Source organism: Solanum dulcamara, chromosome 5, assembly GCF_947179165.1.
Source record: "Solanum dulcamara chromosome 5, daSolDulc1.2, whole genome shotgun sequence".
Classification (NCBI taxonomy): Eukaryota; Viridiplantae; Streptophyta; class Magnoliopsida; order Solanales; family Solanaceae; genus Solanum; species Solanum dulcamara.
The window spans coordinates 79,471,320-79,491,547 of record NC_077241.1 but is presented as its reverse complement, the minus strand read 5'-3'; the positions used below and the strand labels follow the sequence as shown (position 1 = coordinate 79,491,547).

The following is a 20,228-nucleotide window of genomic DNA, read 5'->3' as shown; positions in this document are numbered from 1 at the left end:
ATAGCTCTAACTTCATTTCCTTCTGAATTACCTAAGGTGATTGAAATTACTCTCTTAGTTCTCTCTTTTCATTAATACTATGAGTAAGCTCGATTCAACGTAGAAATTAGATATCATTAGAATCTGAGCTGCTCATAAGATTTATTCAGTCATTAAAAATTGCATCATTTTCAACATTTTTCTTGTTTTTTTTGATAATTGATTCTTGACCTTTTGAAACCCAAAGTTGATCAAACCAACAAAATGTTTGTGACTAATTTGGACAGTTGTAAATAGAAATACGTAGTAGCAGAAAATCACTAAATTTTTTTTTAGGAAATTCATCAGAATTTGGCTCGTCGATAACGTTTTCAATGAATTTTCCATCGGACATGAGGTATCTCTGCATATACAGTAGGGGTCTAGGCCATGAAGTAACTAATAATAGTTTGGCCTCTTCAGAAATCAGCAGACTCTGTTAGAACTGTTTATGATTGCAGTATTTTCTTGTAATCTTGGAATGTCCCGTCGAAAGGCGTCACCCTGCCCTCAGAGACGGCCCAGAGTTGATCAACACTACCAGATGTTAAATGTTCATCGTGACTGACCTATAAATAACATCATGTAGCAGCAGCATTAAACACCAGCAAAACCAAAATATGTTTCTATTTAGCCAAAAAATAATTGACAGAAGTTTCATAGTACCATCAGGACGCCTCCTTGGAACAAGACGAGACCTTGTATCAACGCCTCCACAGCGTCCAGATCCTGCATAGAGCTCGATTAGAAATTTGCATATCTATGTTCCCCCTCAAACAGTATCAATAGCAGATAATGCAATCGTATATGCAAGAACCTTTGGATAAACGAAATACTAAGTACATCATTTGCTTTAGCTGTTGAGGTTAAATGTCATCATGAAAAAATAATGAAACCAAACCAGGCCCCTCATAAAAACCCACACACGCATCAGTTAAAAATTTGGGCTTTCAGTGTGCCCGAGGGAAGGCTGCAAAGCTTCCACTTTTACTCCCACCAAGTATGTTATAGGCAACAAAAAGACATTAAAATCACGGATGTATGAAAAAGGATGGTTAATAAGAAACTAAAACAAGTAAAATATAACTTACCAAGTGATTTGATGGTTCATCAAGAAGCAATATGTGAGGTTTCTTGAAGGTTATCTTAGCAAATGCAACTCTGCTTTTTTGGCCACCTGAGATCCCATAGATCAATCAATAATGTGGACTATAAGTTATTATCATACCACAAACTCTTGACTACAAATGCCAACACATAACAGAAGGCGAAACTGAATCATTGTGATCCATACCAGAAAAAACAAGTAGAATGCTAACATACCAGACAAAGTGTACATAGGCTGAAGAGCAAGATTTCCAGTGATACCAAATGAACCTAGGTGACCACGTAATTTTTGTTCAGGCACTCCCTGCAGGAAGCCAGAGCAAGGTTATACATTAAAAGAGATAATTTGCAGATCAACTTATGCAATATCAGATGTAAGAGAGCAATAAAACATTTTAAAATATCTTATTCAGGAGTTCGGACACAAATAAATTCAGAAAAATCAACTGCTAGACCCACCTTTAGAGAGAACTTATTACACATATATTTTAGAATTTACAAAAAAAAATCATCATCAATTAGGAGAACTTACTGGAAAGCAACGCATCATGTATAAGAGGGGATTTGAGGACAGATCCAGCCCATCAACATGATGCTGACTAAATACAGCAATGCGGACCTAAACAAAAAGAGAAGTGCATTTAGAATGCATTAAGACAAAGTAACTGAATAGAGCAAAATGAGACTTTCGCCTGCATGAATTCGATTATAAGGTCAAAAGATAACCACTAGCATTTGCTCATACAGAATTATTAGTCTATAGACTCTTACTAAATGACAGGAATTGTAATGAGAGAATGCTAGAATACGGCTGAAACACAAATTGATCAGACAATATGGTACACTGAGAGAAGTTGGTGAATACATAATGTTAACGACAGAACTAGTATATGTTGGAAGTGATTTTAAAAAAGAAAAAGAACTCACAAAATCTCTGAAGTCTTTGGCAATTAAAGCTTACCTTAGCAGAGCGGAAAACAGTCCCTGAGGTTGGTTGAAGATCCCCAGAAATAAGCTTAAGTATTGTTGACTTCCCAATACCATTAGGACCAACCACTGGAAAATACACATGGTGAGACAAGGTCCATGATATATAGAACAGGAAAAATGATTGAGAAACAATTATAAAGATACACATGCCAAAGCCACATGCTACCAAATTCAAAAATAGAGAGATCTAATTTTACTTCCCAACAGAAAAACTCAACGCAAATGCAGAGAGACATTTACTGATCAATATGTACAGTTTACAAAGGTTTGCAACAATTAAGAGAACTTTAAAATACTTGATTGTTAGGCAGTAAAGGTCTTACTTGCTACTCTGCTATCCAAATCTATTCCAAAATTCAAATTTTTGAACAATATTGGGCCCCCAGGATATCCAAAGGATGCATCACTGCATTAGTTACAATAAGGTAAGAAGTTAATTAGCTGAGATTTGCTGTCTGACAAGAGATCACAGGAATGTCTTAGCCACAGATTAGGAGATGCTTAACCTGAAGCTTATAATAGGAGCGCCAGGTCTATCATCAGGAGAAGGGAACTCAAACTTGTAGCTGCATACAGCATATGCAAAATAACCACGAGTTCATATAATTAAAAAAATGCAACACGAAAGAGATCGGAATTTTATAGATTCAGGTGATAACATGTTAAACACCATCAGAGTAACAGAAATATATAGGAGCAATGTGTTAAAGGAATGAATACATACTCAGGATCATTGATGACTTCATCCACGCGACCAATTCGGTCCAGTGCCTGTCAAATTCAAGGAAAACCATTCATGTACTGATCATGGTATGCTAAGGCATCAAAAGTAGACCTAATTAAATTATTAAACAATCAGATCTGGCAATTGATTAAATCACTTGAGCAAACAACCATAACAACTGGAAACTGACAAGATATATAGGAGCAGCAATGAATGAATACCTTAATTCTAGATTGAACAAGAGATGCACGCTTTGCATTGTATCGGAACTTATCAATAAAGGTCTGCAAAACATTATAACCGAAAAATGTATCAAAGTATTAAAAAGCTAGACAAGAAATCTGCAAATAAGGTCGCAAATAATCTGTTTGCAATAGTCCACCAATAAAAGATAATCTAATTGGGAAAGACCTGCATGTGGGCCCTTGTACGTTCATTTGCCTCGAATGCCTTCTGTTGATTCTTAACTTGTTCTTCTCGTGTCCTTTCAAATGTATCATAGTCTCCTTTAAAGGTGCTCAATTTCTGATTCTGTAGATGGATGATATCTGTGACTACCTGAAGAAAGAAGCAAAGATAAGTTTATGAGATGTCAGAACAAACATCAACATCTAGACATACTGAACCCAACTATTGTTTTAGGTCAAAGAGAAGTAAACACGCACAGTATTCAAGAACTCTCTAGCATGAGAGACAACTATAAATGTCTTCGGCCACTTCACCAGGTAACTTTCCAGCCATAAGACAGCATGCAGATCAAGATGATTCTGCAAGGGAAGGAAAACTTAAGTTCTATGATATTCTGCATGCAAAAGAAAACACAAGTTCATTGTTTGAATAGATGTACATCTACATCCTCAAGAAGAAATAACACACCGTGGGTTCATCAAGCAACAATAGATCAGGTTCAATGAACAATGCCCGAGCAAGAGCTATTCTCATTCTCCATCCTCCAGAAAATGTTTTAGTCGCTCTCTTTTGCATTTCTGGAGAGAAGCTCAAACCCTGGAAGTAATAGCCATCAATGAGAACTAGACTATTCATTACAACTGGAGTGAACACAAACGACCAATAGGCAAAACATCATAAGAAAAATTGAGGTGGAGAAGCATCCGACTTGAAGCACGCCAAAACTACAGCAGAATCAAACCTAGCCTCTTAAATAAATGAGTTCTAACTTTCGATTGCCAAAGATAGATTGACTTCTAGCATCTTCCCCCATTTGCAACTTTCAGTTTAAGATGCTAGTACACATACCCATAGCTTAAACGTATAAAGAGTATAATGCCGAAGCTATGGAAGCCTGAATCTATACATATATAAGAAGACTACATCTATTCTGGAAATAGAAGCATAAAACGACAAGACAACATTACATTATCAGAGAGAAAATAATCTCAACAGACAACTTAAACGCTAAGGAGTGGCCAAAACAGCAAGATAGTTCAGATAACGTAAAGTTAGGACAGAAGCTAAGACAACTTAAACTCAAGGAGAGGCAAAAACAGCAAGATTAGCTTGAGACTAGCTTCCATACTTCTGAGCCATATCCAAAACATATTCCTTAAGACACAGTAAGCAGAAGCATAATCGTAGAAGCAACGAAAGGAAAGGAACAGGTATCCCAGGTACATGTATTAGTAGGTCTAAATCTTGCTCATACATTATAAGTTAACATGTGCAGTTTGTTTCTAATATACAACATTTGTGTGCGATATTATATATCAAATGCAAACTCTGTTTTAATTAAACGTAGTGCATAAAGTGAATAAACTTTATTTTTATGAAGCAAGTGATTTCAGTAAAAAGAGCATCAAGAAGATACATAAAGTGAACAAACTTTCTCAACAGTTATTGAGAGACTGATGCGATCAAAAGCTTGCAAACCGAAACACTAGGCAAAGTCAAACTAACCGATAGTATAGTTGCTGCACGTGACTCAGCTGAGTAAGCATCAATGAAATCAAGTCTTTTGTATATCTCTTCAAGCCTTTTTGCATGGGAATTTTTGTCGACCCCCTCATTCAACTTATCACCCTTTGCAGCTTCACCTTCTAAGTCACTCACTCTCTAGAAAATCATGAAAATGCTAAGGATGGGAATATACTTGATCCAATGAGAACAAAACACAAAGGAATATTAATTAAACAGTATAATATGACATAAAAGCTTAGCCATTGAACTGTTTCTAACCTGTAATTCAAGCAGATGAGCCTCTTCTTCCAGAAGTTGGGTTCTCTCCATATCAGTGTTAAGAATACATTGCAAAACTGAGGTATTATCACCAACCACTTCTTGCTCAACATGTAATATCTGACAGTTCCTGGGAATACCATCGATAGCGTGCATAGCCATGTGCCTTAGGAGAGTTGTTTTCCCTGTACCGTTTCTTCCAATAAGACCTGCACCCAAATTAGAGATTCAGGTAAGGCTGTGGATGCATAAAACATAACTGCCAATCACAAACAAAAAGAGGAAGTGAACTACGCCGCTGGCTGTAGGCTATTTTTTTTTTTTGAGAAAGTAATAATTTTAATTAATAAATAAAGAGCAAAAAATGCCAATATACACTGGCTATAGGCTATGTTGTTGCTCTTCGGTTGGAACGAATCATCTGGTTGATGTTCATAAATTGCTTCCAATCCCATTGATTTCTAGTTAAAAGCTAATTTTCATAGAATACACCGTTTGGCCAAATATATTCCCCCAAGTTTCACCCCCTTGACATTTATACCAATTCATGTATTCCAGTCTTCTTCCCAGTGACAAAATAATGGATGTGTGCATGATGAGTTACTTGCTTAAGACATTAAGGGGTCGTTTGGTAGAATGTATAAGAATAGTACGAAATAGATCAATAGAATGTATTAGTAATACTGGGATTAATAATGCGGAGATTTGTTATCTGGAGATTATTTCTCATCCACTGTTTGGTTTGGTCTATTGAGGGCAATTATGTCTTTAACCATGCTTATACATGTATTAATAGCCCTTGTATTGCTAATACCATGATTTGCTATGCATTAGTTATATCACTTATAATACTGAATACGGTGTATAACTAATACGTGGCTGAAAATCCTACCAAATAAAGGATTAAGGGGTCGTTTGGTAGAGTGTATTAGCAAAAATAATGCATGCATTAACTTGGTGTATAAGTAGTAACTTGTTTGGTACACTTTTTCGTGTTATGTGCATTAGTTATACACTCTATTGTGTATTAAGGTGTGTATTATTAATACCACGAATTTCTAGGTATTAGTAATGCAAGGGGATTTAATGCATGCATTAACATGGTTAAAGACCCAATTGCCCCTCAAAACCCTTTTTACATCTTTTCCACCATATTTTTGAAGGGTATCTTTGTAAATAAATATTTTTAATTTTTTTTATAAAATACATGTTATTTTTAATACACCAAACCAAACAATGCATAAGAAATATCTCTTCATAATTAATGCAAGCATAACTAAGAGTCTGTATGGATTGGCTTAAAAGTTGGTCAAACCAGCTTTTAAATTAGTTTATAATTTTTGGAAGCGTTTGGCAAATCAAAAAAGTGCTTAAAATAAGTTAAATTTACAAAAAGAAGTCAAAAGTTAAACGTTCGCCCCCCCCCCCCCCCCCACTTTTCCCTTTTTGACTTAAAAGTCATTTTTGGCTTAAAAGTCACCTTTTTAAGCCAATCCAAACATGCTCTAATACAAGCATTATTAATACGCTTTATTTAGCATTATTCTTATACACCCTACCAAACGACTCCTAAATAATACCATGACTAATACATGTATTAGAGAACTAATACATGCTACCAAACGACCCCTAAATGTTTATCAAGATAGATAGATACTTGCACCCTCTGAAGAAATGGCATATTTTCCTTTTAGCCCAACCCAATATTCTTGACTTCTCCCCTTGATGCCAAAATTTTCTCCCTCCAACACTTCTAAATGAATGAATTTAAACTAGGTCAATCTTGTATTATATCCAATCTGATGTGAATTTTCAACTTTCTCCTCAAATTCCAAACTATCATTTTTACCATTCTTTTAGATAAGTGCTACCACGTGACCAGGAGGTCAGGGGTTCAAGCCTTGAAAACAGTCTCTGGCAGAAATGCAAGATAAGGCTGCGTACAATAGACCCTTGTGGTCGGGCCCTTCCTCGGACCTTGCGCATGCATAGCAGGAGCTTTAGTGCACCGGGCTTCCCTTTTTTTAGATAAGTGCTACCAATTTAAATAGTAAACAAATTATTTCTATATACTAACATGTTCAAAGATGTCATGAACTCATGATTTAATACCATATCGATGAGATACAAACTACTTGATACTAAAAGGTCTAAAAAAAAACGCAAAATCAAACTACATGTGAATGAGTTTTCATCTATTTTTTCAATAAGATAATCAAGCATACCATAGTGTCTTCCAAAAGAAAGTGTGACAGAACCATCGACAATAAGTTCACGACCACCGACAGATATATTGAAATTTTCCATACGGATATCCTTAACAGTTGGTCCATCACCCTGCCCATCATGATTCACACACACTAAAGGCATACCAGCTTTCACTTCCTCCACTTCTTTCAAGTGTTCTTGGTATTCTGCCTGCAGAATCAAGCCATACAGATTAAAAAAACGGAGGAGTAAACCAGCCACTTTCATCTTTTCTTTTTTTCCCTCTTCTTTTCATCCACGTCGCTGAAGGAGAGGGTTACAATTTTTTAAGCAGTAATAGGAGAGGGATTACATTTATTCTGTCTCATAACTTCATGAACACAACCATTATCCAACAAAAGGAGTATTGTGAAATGTCACACACATACACGCTCCATTAGACTAATAAATGGAAACTCAGTGAAGTGTCAAGTCAAATGAGTGTAGTTCATATACAATAAGAACTGGCTTCCCCAACATATTTAACAACCAATATTTGTGTCAAACAGGTTCATTCTGATTATTGTCAAGAATATCATTTTCCCACTCACCTCTCTCAGGCGTTCCTCTTTCCTCTTCCTTCTTTCGATCTTAATCTTGTCACGTTCTGTGAGCAAAGGACCATCAACTGGTTCTGGTTTTTTATTCTTTGGAGCTTCCTCTTCATCCATTCCATCAAACATTCTCATCGGCATTTTTAAGCTTCTCACCGTCGGTTGGGGTTTAGCCAATTCATGCTTCTCTAACTTCTCAGACAGCTTGCTACAAACCTGTCATGGTTGGAAAAGTTCACTCTTTATGCTACTGAAGATAGATTGCAGACAACTCAATTTACAAACACAACAGGATGCAACAAAGACCTTCATAGAGGAGTCTAACAACCACAATAATAATGCTGGTATAACCAAAAATTCTGGTACTAACAAATTACTTGTTATTTTGTTCACCATATTATACTTAAACTTTTCAGTTCACAAATTGCTCTATAATGAGAGTAATTCACCCATTTGAATTCCTAGATCCCCGTAAATGGCTGTTTATTTCTCTGGTTTTAGAAGTCCCCTACTCATAAATGAGCTAATACCGAATCAATTCAACTGACAACACCTGAGTCCAAAACAAAGTTGGTCACTCTCTATTCAGACCAAATCACTCAGATTCTACTTTGCTGATAAATAATTTTCCTTTCGAGACCATCATAAGCTCTCTAGGTAAATCACACAATTATTGCTCCATAAATGATAAACCTAAGCTAATAATCAGTAAACTTTTAAATCAAAATTTTATTCATCAAAACTTGTCCTTGTTTACAGTAGCAAGATACTTTTGGAATATTTTCTTCTCCTTGTATAGACTAGCTTGGGTCATGCCTGACAGTATCAAGGAAGCTTGTGAAAGTTGGTGCTCTTGAAGAGTTGGAAAGTCCATCAAAAGATTATGGCAAAAGGTGCCTTCTTCTATTTTTGGTGCATCTGGAATGAGAGAAATAACAGATGTTTTGATGGGATTTCGACTCCAATTCATGTTCTCGAAGCAAAATGTTTACTAAGTCTCTTTAGTTGGCTAGACCAGGCCCCTGTAAGTAGTTGTATAATTTTTTGGAATGTGTATGCCCCTTGTGTTAATTTAGACATTTTTTGTCTTCTTGAGCAATCACATATGCACATTCACTCACTCTCTTGTAACATTTGATGCATCTGTTTGATGCCTTTTAATAGAACCTCCTTACTTCATCAACCAAAAACAAAAACTTCTTGTAGGTAATTTGCCTTACAAAACAAATTAAAACTAAGGATTCTCTAAATCAATTACATTTCTTGTTTCATAAAACTAGCATGATTGCTTCATTCATATTATTATCAATACAAACAATAATGTTCAATTTTTTATACATTGAAACCCCAGAATATTGAGCCAGTCTGTAGTAAAAGATTTAGAATCCACTAAAAGTGATAAATTCAACATTTACGTATAGAAATTTAGCTAGTTTTTCTCAAGTTTCCACTATAAACATTTAAAGTTTTACTCAAGTTTCCCGCATAAACATTAATTGACGTGATTCTGTAGCCCGGAAGGGGCCTAGAAGTGCAAACTTTTTTACAAGGTCTATCTAAAAAGAATGATAGTTTCCTACATCCATAAAGGATTTAACTTTAAACTTCTCATTTTCCACTCTTAAATGTGAGATAATTAGTAGTCATGCAAATGTCTATGACTTATTTAAAGCCCAAGTTTCAAAAATCTTACTTTGTTTCTTATATTACGTCCCTAGTCAATAACTTGTACTCATCCAAACTATTAACAGTATAATAAGCTCATCTTTCAGAATCAATTCAATATAACAAATTTCGAGCAGAAAATATCAGAATTAGGATAAGCAATAACGAAATTGAGCATGAATTGGAAGTATTAATACCGCACGACATTCGGAGAAGTCAGTAACGCAACCGGAATCGACGAGTAGCTCTCCAAGAGCTTCAAAAGCACCTTCACCGTCGAGTCCAAAATCGAAATCTTCATCGGCGACAACATTGATAATATAGTCGATAATAGGCTGATCTACATCTTGAGCTCGTCTGCCTAGGATTTCGTGTACAACGTTGCTCGCGACTTCCGTCATCTTCGTTCTCCACTTTCCGCCGTCTGCCGGTGATGGAGAAGATGAACCGGAATGAAAGGGGAGATGGGTTGTGGACCGGGTTGCGGGTACAGTGTGAGGCGGCTCTCGGTGAGAAAGTGAGAATCCTGGCGAAACCTGAAAGCAGGGGCCAAGGGGAAATTACACAAATATCTCAATTTTTATTTTTTTTTTGATATATTGTAGAAAAAGGAAATGCATAAATTGCCTAAATATTTATTAAACACATGAAACAAATTATATAAAAAATAATAATAATATTAAATTCAATAAGAATTGGACAAATAAATTACACAAATATCTCAATTTTTATTATTTTTTTGATATATTGTAGAAAAAGGAAATACATAAATTGCCTAAATATTTATTAAATATAAAACAAATTATATAATAAACAATAATAATATTAAATTCAATAAGAATTAGACAAATTTTGATTACACAATCAATTGTAAAACATGATTAATTCAATTTGAACATTTACATAGAAAACGCCAAGATATACTAAATTGGCAATCTACCACTTGTATCGCTTCGTTTGTGGTGTGTGCGGTGGACATGCGCTTCTTTTGAAACAAAAAACTTTTACCAATGAATATCTTGACTCTCATATTGATGAAAAACTAGTAAAGTATGATACTTGATGTTAATCGTAAAATTTCATGAATTATCAAGTCTTTGAATGTAAGTTGCGATCGAAGTCATTAGATTGAGGGCAAGTTTGCTTAAGCACCATATATAGTAAATTAGATAAGTTCAGAAGTACTCTTTTTATTTCATATTAGATAGACATCTTACTAAAAAATTTATTTTATATTACTTGATCACTTATTAAATTAAAATATAATTAATTAATTTTTATTTATTTTACCCATATAATTAATATGGTCTTTTGAACGTAAACAATTTTCAATACTAGCTTTTTTATATATTGCATTAATATAAACAAAAGACAAAGTTGTAAAGTCTTTCAATGTATTAATAATTTCTTAATTACCGTGTAAAATTAAAAGTTTTTTTTTTATTTGAGACGTAAGAAATGTAAAAATATATATTTTTTTCTTCTTAACTCTCTTTTTTGTTTTTGTTTTTTCTCTCCTGTTTTCTGTCTCCTTTTTAAAATGAAGATGTGAGGATCAAAGACTTTCAAGAAATCAATTAACAAAAATCACGTTTTCTCTCTTTTCAAAAACTTTTTCCCATGAGTCCATGAAATTAGCCAATATTTCAAAAAAGTTGTCCAAATTTCAACAACAAAATCGAATAAAATTTCAACAACAAAATCTATTAATATTTTCAATCATCTAATATGAAACACAGAGAATAGAAAGTAATTATTATGTTGATTGTATCAATTATTTTTTAGAAAAAAAAATTCAAAAATATGTGTATAATAATTAATATGAGATTACCAACAAACTAATAAGAAAATTTCAATTAATAGTTAATACTGACGATAAACACATAGAACGCTGAGTATTAACATTTTACAATCGACTACATCAAATTTGTTGAGCTCTCTTGTTTATCTCTTCCCAGGTATGTATGTCTTCCAACTCTTGGGTTCACTTTCTACTCGATTCTTGCTCTTCTTTTGGGTGTGATCTCGTCTTGTATTTCTTCGTTTAGTCTGTCGAATTTATTTATTTTCAGAGCGATTTGGTGTCTTCGGATGTATAGGTGTTCGTATTTGAGCTTCGTTTTTTTCATGCATCATATATCGTTGTGTGTTTGAACTGAATTTGTGGCTTTTTGCTTCCTTCGGAGATTTGTAATTTTGAGGCCCTTATTTTTTGGGGGCCTAAAGGTACTGCTTGCTTTAGTGGCTTTTGCTTTGCACAGTATCGTAGATATCCTCTAATATAAGTAGTAGAAATTTCTATGCATATTGACATTTTGGGGAAAAATTGGGACGAAATGGTTTAGCATCAAACGTGATATTATGCTATGTCATTTGATTTTGTGTTTTGGGTTAGGAAATGATTTCTTAATGGTAGCTCTACTCAATTACAGGCTAACGCAGCAACACTCAAATCAAATAAACTTAATTGGCCAAAATACGGTAAGTTCTATCACGTGGGTCAAGCCATACAATCTTTTGTAGTGTAATTATATGATTATTTTTTTTTCGATTGTTGTGTAAATTGCTTCCTCTGCTGCAGGAGTGTCCCTGGTAGTCAGTTATCATGGGTGAACCGGGAAAACATAGAATCTTAATGGTCTCAGATTTTTTCTACCCCAATTTTGGTGGTGTGGAGAATCATATATACTATCTATCGCAATGCTTGATTAAGGAAGGCCACAAGGTCAGTAACCACAGCCTCCTGTCTTAAAGTGTTCTTGATTGAATATGATTGTTGCCCAGTGAGGATAGTCTACTTTGTCTGTACATGATAGGGACTTAGTTTTGATCTACAAAAGTAAAAATATTGTCAAAAGAGAGTGAAATCGAGAGAGATATAAGTGCTTGTTTTGTTATAATCAGATACTGTTTATGAATTCATTTTTGGTTGTTCCTTTGTGTAAATTTCAGGTGGTAGTTATGACTCATGCTTATCAGAATCGTTCTGGAGTAAGATATATGACAAATGGCCTGAAAGTTTATTATGTCCCATGGAAGCCGTTTCTCATGCAAAACACATTGCCAACCTTCTTTGGAACACTTTCAATTACGAGGACAATTCTGATTAGGGAAAAGATATCTCTGGTACATGGACATCAAGCCTTCTCAACCTTATGTCATGAAGCTCTAATGCATGCTCGTACCATGGGTTACAAAGTTGTATTCACCGATCATTCTCTCTATGGGTTTTCAGATGTTGGAAGTATTCACATGAATAAGGTGCTACAGTTTACTCTAGCCGATGTAACTCAGGCTATATGCGTTTCTCACACAAGCAAAGAGAATACAGTTTTAAGGTCTGGTCTGCCGCCTGAAAAGGTTTATGTTATTCCAAATGCTGTGGACACGGCCATGTTTACGCCTGCTCCAGAGCGACTCAGCAGGGATGAAATTGTTATTGTTGTGCTAAGTAGGTTAGTTTATCGGAAAGGAGCAGATTTACTCGTTGAAGTGATCCCTGAAGTATGCCGTTTGCATCCCAATGTAAGTGCTCTTCATCATCATGGTCTTCGTTACAAAATTAGTCTATGGAATTTGACCTTGTTTATGAATTCTGAACTTTGGCAACTCATTTGGATGCATTTCTAAGGTTCGCTTCATTGTTGGAGGAGATGGACCCAAACGAGTGCGTCTGGAAGAAATGAGGGAAAAACACTCTCTTCAAGACCGCGTTGATATGTTGGGGGCTGTCCCTCATGCTAAAGTACAGTCTGTACTAATAACTGGCCATATATTTTTGAACAGGTGTGAGACCTTCAAGTGTTATTGTGTACACCTTACAACTTATATGATTTTATTCTTTGAAATTCCTCTATTTAACATCTGTCTTAGTTTTCTTCTTAGGCAATGCTATCTTGTCTTCTGGATTGGTTTTGACAGAAAAAAAAAGAGTAGAGATCTTTTATGCAATCATGAACTACATATTTTATTTTATTAGCTCAAACTCGCATTCATTTTGTTGCTTGATGAATATGTTCAGTTTCTTTTTCTTAAATTCTTGAAAACTTCTCCGTTTTTTGTTCACTGGAACGTTTAGATGCTTTTCGTTCAATATTTTTCTTTCCATAGGCAGTAGTTCTTTTGATAGGTGCTTTTGCAAAATTTCAATAAGATATATTACCAGAGAGGAATGTCTTGGGCATTGGCTAGTGGAAACCACCTCTTCCTTTTTCTTTTTGCCATCAAAGACTTGGTAATGCAAAGTTTTTCCTTGTCTTGATACACAGTAAATGATGCTAGGTGCTTATTTACATGCACCAAGTCTATGTTAATCCACTGAATTGTGATGATTGTTTGTAATGCAAAGCTTCCCTTATTTGATACACAAATTATGTTGCTCAATTCTTCACAGTTTTTTTAAAATTTATTTATTACGGTGGTGTCTAAGCCATCTTGCACACACCTCGACTTATCCACCATGTTTATGCTACTTCTGACCGACGTAGATATTGGGTAATCGTGTCTACCAAGGTGGAGATGGATGACTAGAAATCAATTTTTTTTGCCTATGCTAGGATTTGAACCCCGATCTCCATGATCCATCCCAGCTTCATTGACCGTAATGCCACACCTTGGTTGCACCAGTCTGTAATAATCTACTGAAATATGATGCTTAGTTGGTCTGTACCTGTTTGTTGAATGTAGAAATCATGAACTGGAGAAGAAAACTGAAATTGGATTTCTTCAATAAGTAAGCTTTACAAAGATGAATGCCACGGGCCAATAGGAAAGTTTTTTGTTCGTACTTCCCGTGTCCATATGATTGATGGAATAGACATTTTGGAAAAGTCAGTGAAGAATTCAAACATCTCGAATTGAAAGGAGTTCAGTTGGAGAATCCATTACGGAAGTGTTATTCTCATTAAGATCACGCACTCGATTTTGCATCCTCCTTGGTCTCTTTTTTTCCTCAACAAAAAGGAGCTGCAAGGTGCAACATTGAGTGTGAGCTTAATAAGATAAAGGAATCAACTAGGTGACACCAGTGGCGGAATCAGAATTTTTAATAAGGGGGTTCAAAATCTGAAAAAGTAGACACACGAACTAGCCGAAGGGGGTTCGACATCTACTGTTTATACATAAAAAATATTTTAACCATGTATAAATAGTATAATTTTTCGCCGAAGGGGGTTCGGATGAACCCCCTGGACATCATGTGGGTCCGCCACTGGATGACACAATTAAAAAAAAATAATCTTCACATAGTTGATTTTTATATTCAGCTGCAAATGTGAGATTGAAGTATCAAAACCATGAATGCTGTGTGGCTCATTAGAACTTGTCACAGCAGATAAGCTAAATCGGATTCATCGGTTTCAACCTTCCTTCCAGAATCATCAAAAATAATAAAGAGAACATTGAAATTGCTCCTTACACATTCTTCTTCTGCAAAAGCTGTAGCAAAAGAATATCATCTGAGGATATTTAAACACGCCTGATTTGTGGTTGAACAACAACCAGTTTTCCACCTTCCCCGTTTCTAATCCTCATTTATGATGCTGTTTCTTGCATTACTGTGCCAGTTCTCTAACAGAAGCATTTTGCATCGCTATATTGGAAGCTGCAAGTTGCGGATTATTAACAGTCAGTACACGTGTAGGAGGTGTTCCAGAGGCATGTCCATGATTCATTTCTCTTTGCTTGACTAGTTAATAATTTAAGATCTCCTTGCTTCTACTTTGTAAGTTGTTCGTTGTTATTTATCATGTTTTTGTACCTCTTGTCCAGGTTCTTCCAGATGATATGGTTGTTTTGGCTGCGCCAGATCCTACAACTATGGTTCATGCAATCACAAGGGCTATATATATGCTTCCTCAGATCGATCCACAAGATATGCACAATCGTGTAAGTACCACATTTCCTTTTGCTTATCCTTTTTCTTCGTCTTTTCTTTTTGAGCAAGGGCTGTTTAGTTTCTACTCTCTTGAGATGTATGAATAGTCTTGTATCTTAGGTGAGATCTGAAGGAAATTGAGGTTAAGCCCAATCTTTCATGGATGTCTTCCAATTCAATCTCTGTCCAAAAGAAGAAAAAAAATTTGAATCAGGCAAAGTTTTGTATTCAAGTCAGTACTTAGGTAGTACTGAAAAACCATATTTACAAGAGTGAGATTAGATACAGAGTATGCCAATAATTAATCAAACCTAAATGGTTTCTAGGACACTAGGATTGATTCTGTATCCCCAGAGTAAAATTTAGTGCAACAAAAGCAAAATAACAAAATTCAATTTAGCTTAATCTTTTGTACTGAATTGCACCTATCCTCGAAACACCTATCATTTCTTTCTTTCCAAATTGTCCACCATATACGTGAAGGGATGATCCTCCATCTCTCTCTGTTCCTTGCTCCAGCTCCAGTTCCCCCCCAGCTAAAAAGAGTGTCAGCAATCTTGCTTGGCATTGCCCATGCTATGCCCCTAAGATTGATGAAAATCTTCCATAGCTGGTCTGTGATATGCTAGAGTGTAGGAACAAGTGATTTACTGTCTCAGCTTCCTTTCCACATAAGAAACATCTTGAGTATAGTGATATCTTCCTCTTAATCAAATGCTCATGAGTCAGGACAACTTCTTTAGCTAGAAGCCAAGTAAAACATGCAACCTTATAAGGAATCTTGGCCTTCCAGATATGTTTCAGAGGCCAAAAAATATTCAGTGGTTCTATCTGATTCAACAACTTGTACCCTGAGCTGACTTTATAAAGTCCTTTAGGGTGTCCATTCCACCACAAACAATCTGCACCTTCTTGATTCCTTGAAAGCTCTCTAGTTGTTTGAATAGTTCAACCACTCTTGGGATCTCCCAATCATTCATCCCTCTTCTGAATCTCATATCCCATCCTTGTTGAGTCCACATCTCAGCTACTGTATTGTGTTGACCTTGGGCAAGGTCAAAAAGATCCGAGAACAATTCTTGCAATGGCGTTGTCCCTATCCATTTGTCTTTCCAGAACCTGGTCCTGACTCCATTGTGCTCTCTGATCATTGAATGTTTTTTAATAGAAGGGCGGAAGGCCCTGATGTATCTCCAGAAACTGACACCATATGGAGGGTGACCTCCTTGGATACCCAACAATCTTCTTCCCCATACTTACTTTTTATGTCACTGCCCCATAGGGTCTGAGGCTCTTGTGCATATCTCCATAGACATTTGATCTTCAAGACTTTGCACTGGTGTTTCAGAACTCTAATGCCAAGCCCACCTTGTTTCTTACTCCTAATAATGTCCTTCCATTTGACTAGGTGGAAAGCTCTTTTTTCCACCTAGTCATTCTCACCTCTTGAGCTAACTTTTTGGGTTGAGTTAGGTACAAAATCTGTCTGAACAGTCCCATTCTGATTCTTTGTTTACCCAATTTTGGGCCCCCACATTATGTTGTCCGTGCTGGCGTGCTCTAGATGTCCAATCTCCTGGTAGTGAGGGGGTGCGGATGTTAAGGGTCCCATATTGGTGGAGGAATTGGGGATGTCTCCTTTTATGGTCTTTGGCAATCCTCACCTCGAGCTAGCCTTTTGAGTTGAGCTAGACCCAAAATCCATTTCAATCGGTGGGTTCACCCTATGGCAGAATTTATGATGAAAAAAGTTGCAGGGAGCTGGTTTGGGGTACTGTTTTAAACTATAATGTGAAAAAGTGTTTCTACGGGTTTGTTATTTTTAGAATTATAGCGATCATATCATTTACTGACATTCGGTTTCTACTGCCAGGTGAAAAAACTTTATAGTTGGCCTGATGTAGCCAGGAGGACAGAAATTGTTTATAACCGTGCTTTGAAATGCTCCAATCCACCTTTGCTAGATCGATTGTCAAGGTATGCTACTTCTCAGAAGAAAAAAATGGTTTGTTAAGGTATGTCATTAACCTAGAGAAAGAAATTGAGAACCGATAAAATCAAATAGTTATATGCTATTTCTCTTTTAGTAGTGAAAGACCCTCTTGTTATTGTATAGAATCTTAAATAAATATTGCTTGAGCAGAAAATCGTTGGATTTGAGTTCTCCTTTTTGGACCTAATTTGTGGTACAAGTAAGATTAGATAATTGTTTAGTTAGTTCTCTGGATTCTTTTATCCTCCTTTTGATGTCCTAGATTGTACATGAAAAGGTACACCAGGTATACATGACAACTTCTAGGCCTTCAAGCAGCTGAACATGATTGTTTGGTCCTTTGGTGCCCTCAGACGGGAAGCGTGCATCCTAGATTCAGTGCTCGATTTTGTAGGTCTTCAGGCAGTTGAACATTCATTTTGGGTTGTCGTCTGTATCGTTTATTAAGCAGTGATTGTCCATATAGAGTCTGCACATGAATAAATGTTCTTGCAGTTGATTAAACTTCCAAGTTAATTTTCCAGGTACCTTACTTGTGGCACTTGGGCCGGGAAAATATTTTGCATAGTCATGATAGTAAATTTTTTGCTCTGGCGTCTCTTGCAACTATGGCAGGTAAGTTCCTCACTTGAATGTACTGGCAAATTTATTTTGTTTCGTAGTGCAATTTCTTTAATAGACCTACCATAATTCATTTTGATATCTTTAAGCCTGACAAGGACATTGAGGTGGTACCTGATATTCAACTTCCGAAGTCCCAACATAAGGAGACACCATTTGGTTCCAGGACAGAAGAAAACTTATGATTCCGGTGCTTTACCCACTGGTGCAGCTCAGGGTCATTTACTATTCAAACACAATGTGGAATTAGAATTCAAGTAAAGTGTTTTACATAGTACTTCTTTCTTGAACTATTTTTCTTGTCAATTCCTTTCCTCTGATTCCCATTCCTTCGAAACTTGAATTTTAAATCTGAGTTTCATTTATGTGTTAGACAAACAACAACAGGTTGCATAGGAGAAAGTGGTTCAGAATGGTTTGGATCTGTGGTTTGATTGCCACCAAGAAGGATTTTTGGAGATATAGGAACCTATGGTATGTTCAATTGGTTCTACTTATTTGGCGCAGTAGCACCAGTTCTTGATTTGTAGCAGCCAAGGCTTTCCCTAAACAAGAACAGCTCAAATTCATTAACATGCCAGTGTTAATAAAAGCCACTGGGGATGATGTCACCGGCCACGGCTCTGAACTACACAACCTGGATCATTGTAGGTTTCTTGTCAGGTTACGTTGCTTATCGATATATGCCAGTTTGTGCTGGTTTGGCATTTATAGGAGTTCTGTATATGTGTTTGGGCTTGGAGAACATAGATTTGCCCAGTTTATCAGATTGTGTTGTGAAGAAGAACCAAAAATTTGCTTGTACTAATTTTCATGTGAGTTTGTGTTCAAACATGCTACTTACTTTTATTTCAATTCATAATTCAGAATCCTTGATACCTACTTTTGGTTGTAAAATCGACAAAGATTAACTGGCAACCTTAGTACTTAACGTTAGTAATAAAAAAGGACAATCTAAACAAAACTAGTAACAATGGGAGACCGCAGAAAAAAATGTTACATAAATTGGGACGTAGAGTATTAATTAGATTGAAAAGATCATCTAAATATATTCCAAACAATAAACAATATAATTCTTTTCATTTCACATATTTATGTGAATATATATAGTATATAAAAAATTCTTCCGATTCCAGCATTATTAAAACCAAAACAAATTTTTTTAAAAGCTTCTCATCAAAATATCTTCTTCTCTTTTCCTTGGAAAATGGCCCAAATATGTCATTGAACTTTGAGAAAAGACTTATTTATGTCATCCGTTAAAAGTTTGGCTCATTTATGCTATTTTCATTTGAGAAAAGGCTCATTCATATCATTATTTGTTAATTGAAATGGCATATATGACCCAAACTTTTAACGGATGGCATAAATGAGTCTTTTCTCAAAGTTTGATGACATATTTATTTATTTATTTTTAAACGGACCTTACCCAAGGATCTCACCCCTCGTGGCGGTCAGGGGTTGAGCCGAACACCCCAAGCCTTAACATAATATAAAAAACTCAAAAGTACAAAGAGGGGGCATAAACCATACCTCCGAAACTGTGGTGGTTCATAAGTCGAGTAGCCTACTAAGGCCATTCGACTTATCCCCATATACACGATGGAGCAAACTTAGACTATGCGCCTAAGAAAGGACTTCTCTCGATACAATAGTTCTAAGAATGCATATACAAGAGAGACTCTCCCCTTACATAATATAAGGAAAAGTCTACGCAAATATGGAAAGGAATGCTAAAATTACATAAAGTAAAAGAACACCTACAAGATGACCATTGCAACTTAAAGGTAAAGCACAATGAGCCTTGTTTGGTCCTTTTCAGGATTGTTCTTTTAACGTTTATTGTTCTTCTAAAGTTTGGCCACCTTAGTTTGTCCATCTCGAAGTAACCTTTGGAATGTTTGCATTGGGAGAGCTGCAAGAGTTGAATCAAGTGCTACAGTTCTGTAGTGTACCTGCACAAAAGAAGCAAAAGATGCAAAAGATAGGGACTAGGTGGCTTAGTGTGCTGACCACCATGTGCCTCCCAGAAGCCATCATAGTCTGATGGAGACATCTTGTAGAGCCTGACTGCAGCTTCACTTTCTGTAGATGGTTGTTGTAGTTGGTACTCCCCAGCAATTTGTTGCAGGTTGTTGTTGACTGCTGCTCCTAGGTGGCTGTTCGACCATGATACCTCCCTTGAAGCCTTGTTGATGTCTATGCTACAGCTCTGCAGTGTATATGATGGCCATTGCAGCT

The 20,228-nt window shown here is 36.0% G+C and overlaps 2 protein-coding genes across 4 annotated transcripts; one reads left to right on the top strand and one right to left on the bottom strand.

Moving 5' to 3' along the window:
• Positions 1-111: 111 nt before the first annotated feature.
• LOC129890209 (ABC transporter F family member 3) lies at positions 112-10,127 on the bottom strand. The gene is made up of 18 exons (XM_055965773.1): positions 9,696-10,127; positions 7,831-8,049; positions 7,258-7,450; positions 5,033-5,241; positions 4,754-4,909; positions 3,716-3,844; positions 3,505-3,606; positions 3,251-3,397; positions 3,061-3,123; positions 2,840-2,886; positions 2,622-2,681; positions 2,439-2,521; positions 2,087-2,181; positions 1,658-1,744; positions 1,342-1,429; positions 1,110-1,195; positions 685-747; positions 112-587 (listed from the first exon to the last, which is right to left on the bottom strand). The coding sequence occupies exons 1-18, from the start codon at positions 9,897-9,899 to the stop codon at positions 468-470; spliced, it is 2,151 nt and encodes a 716-aa protein (XP_055821748.1). The 5' UTR covers positions 9,900-10,127; the 3' UTR covers positions 112-467.
• A 1,199-nt stretch (positions 10,128-11,326) lies between these two features.
• LOC129890207 (phosphatidylinositol N-acetylglucosaminyltransferase subunit A) lies at positions 11,327-18,869 on the top strand. Of its 3 annotated transcripts, none has more exons than XM_055965771.1 (11): positions 11,332-11,456; positions 11,931-11,979; positions 12,080-12,223; positions 12,451-13,023; positions 13,130-13,284; positions 15,063-15,153; positions 15,268-15,384; positions 17,247-17,350; positions 17,891-17,981; positions 18,086-18,244; positions 18,361-18,869. In XM_055965771.1, exons 3-10 carry the CDS (start codon positions 12,104-12,106, stop codon positions 18,170-18,172), a joined length of 1,338 nt encoding a protein of 445 aa, XP_055821746.1. In that variant the 5' UTR covers positions 11,332-11,456; positions 11,931-11,979; positions 12,080-12,103; the 3' UTR covers positions 18,173-18,244; positions 18,361-18,869. The 3 variants fall into 3 exon arrangements, with proteins under 3 accessions (XP_055821747.1, XP_055821746.1, XP_055821745.1); XM_055965770.1 differs by having other exon boundaries at positions 11,338-11,456; positions 18,077-18,244; XM_055965772.1 differs by lacking the exons at positions 17,891-17,981; positions 18,086-18,244; positions 18,361-18,869 and adding an exon at positions 17,644-17,884 and having other exon boundaries at positions 11,327-11,456.
• The last annotated feature ends 1,359 nt before the right edge of the window (positions 18,870-20,228 follow it).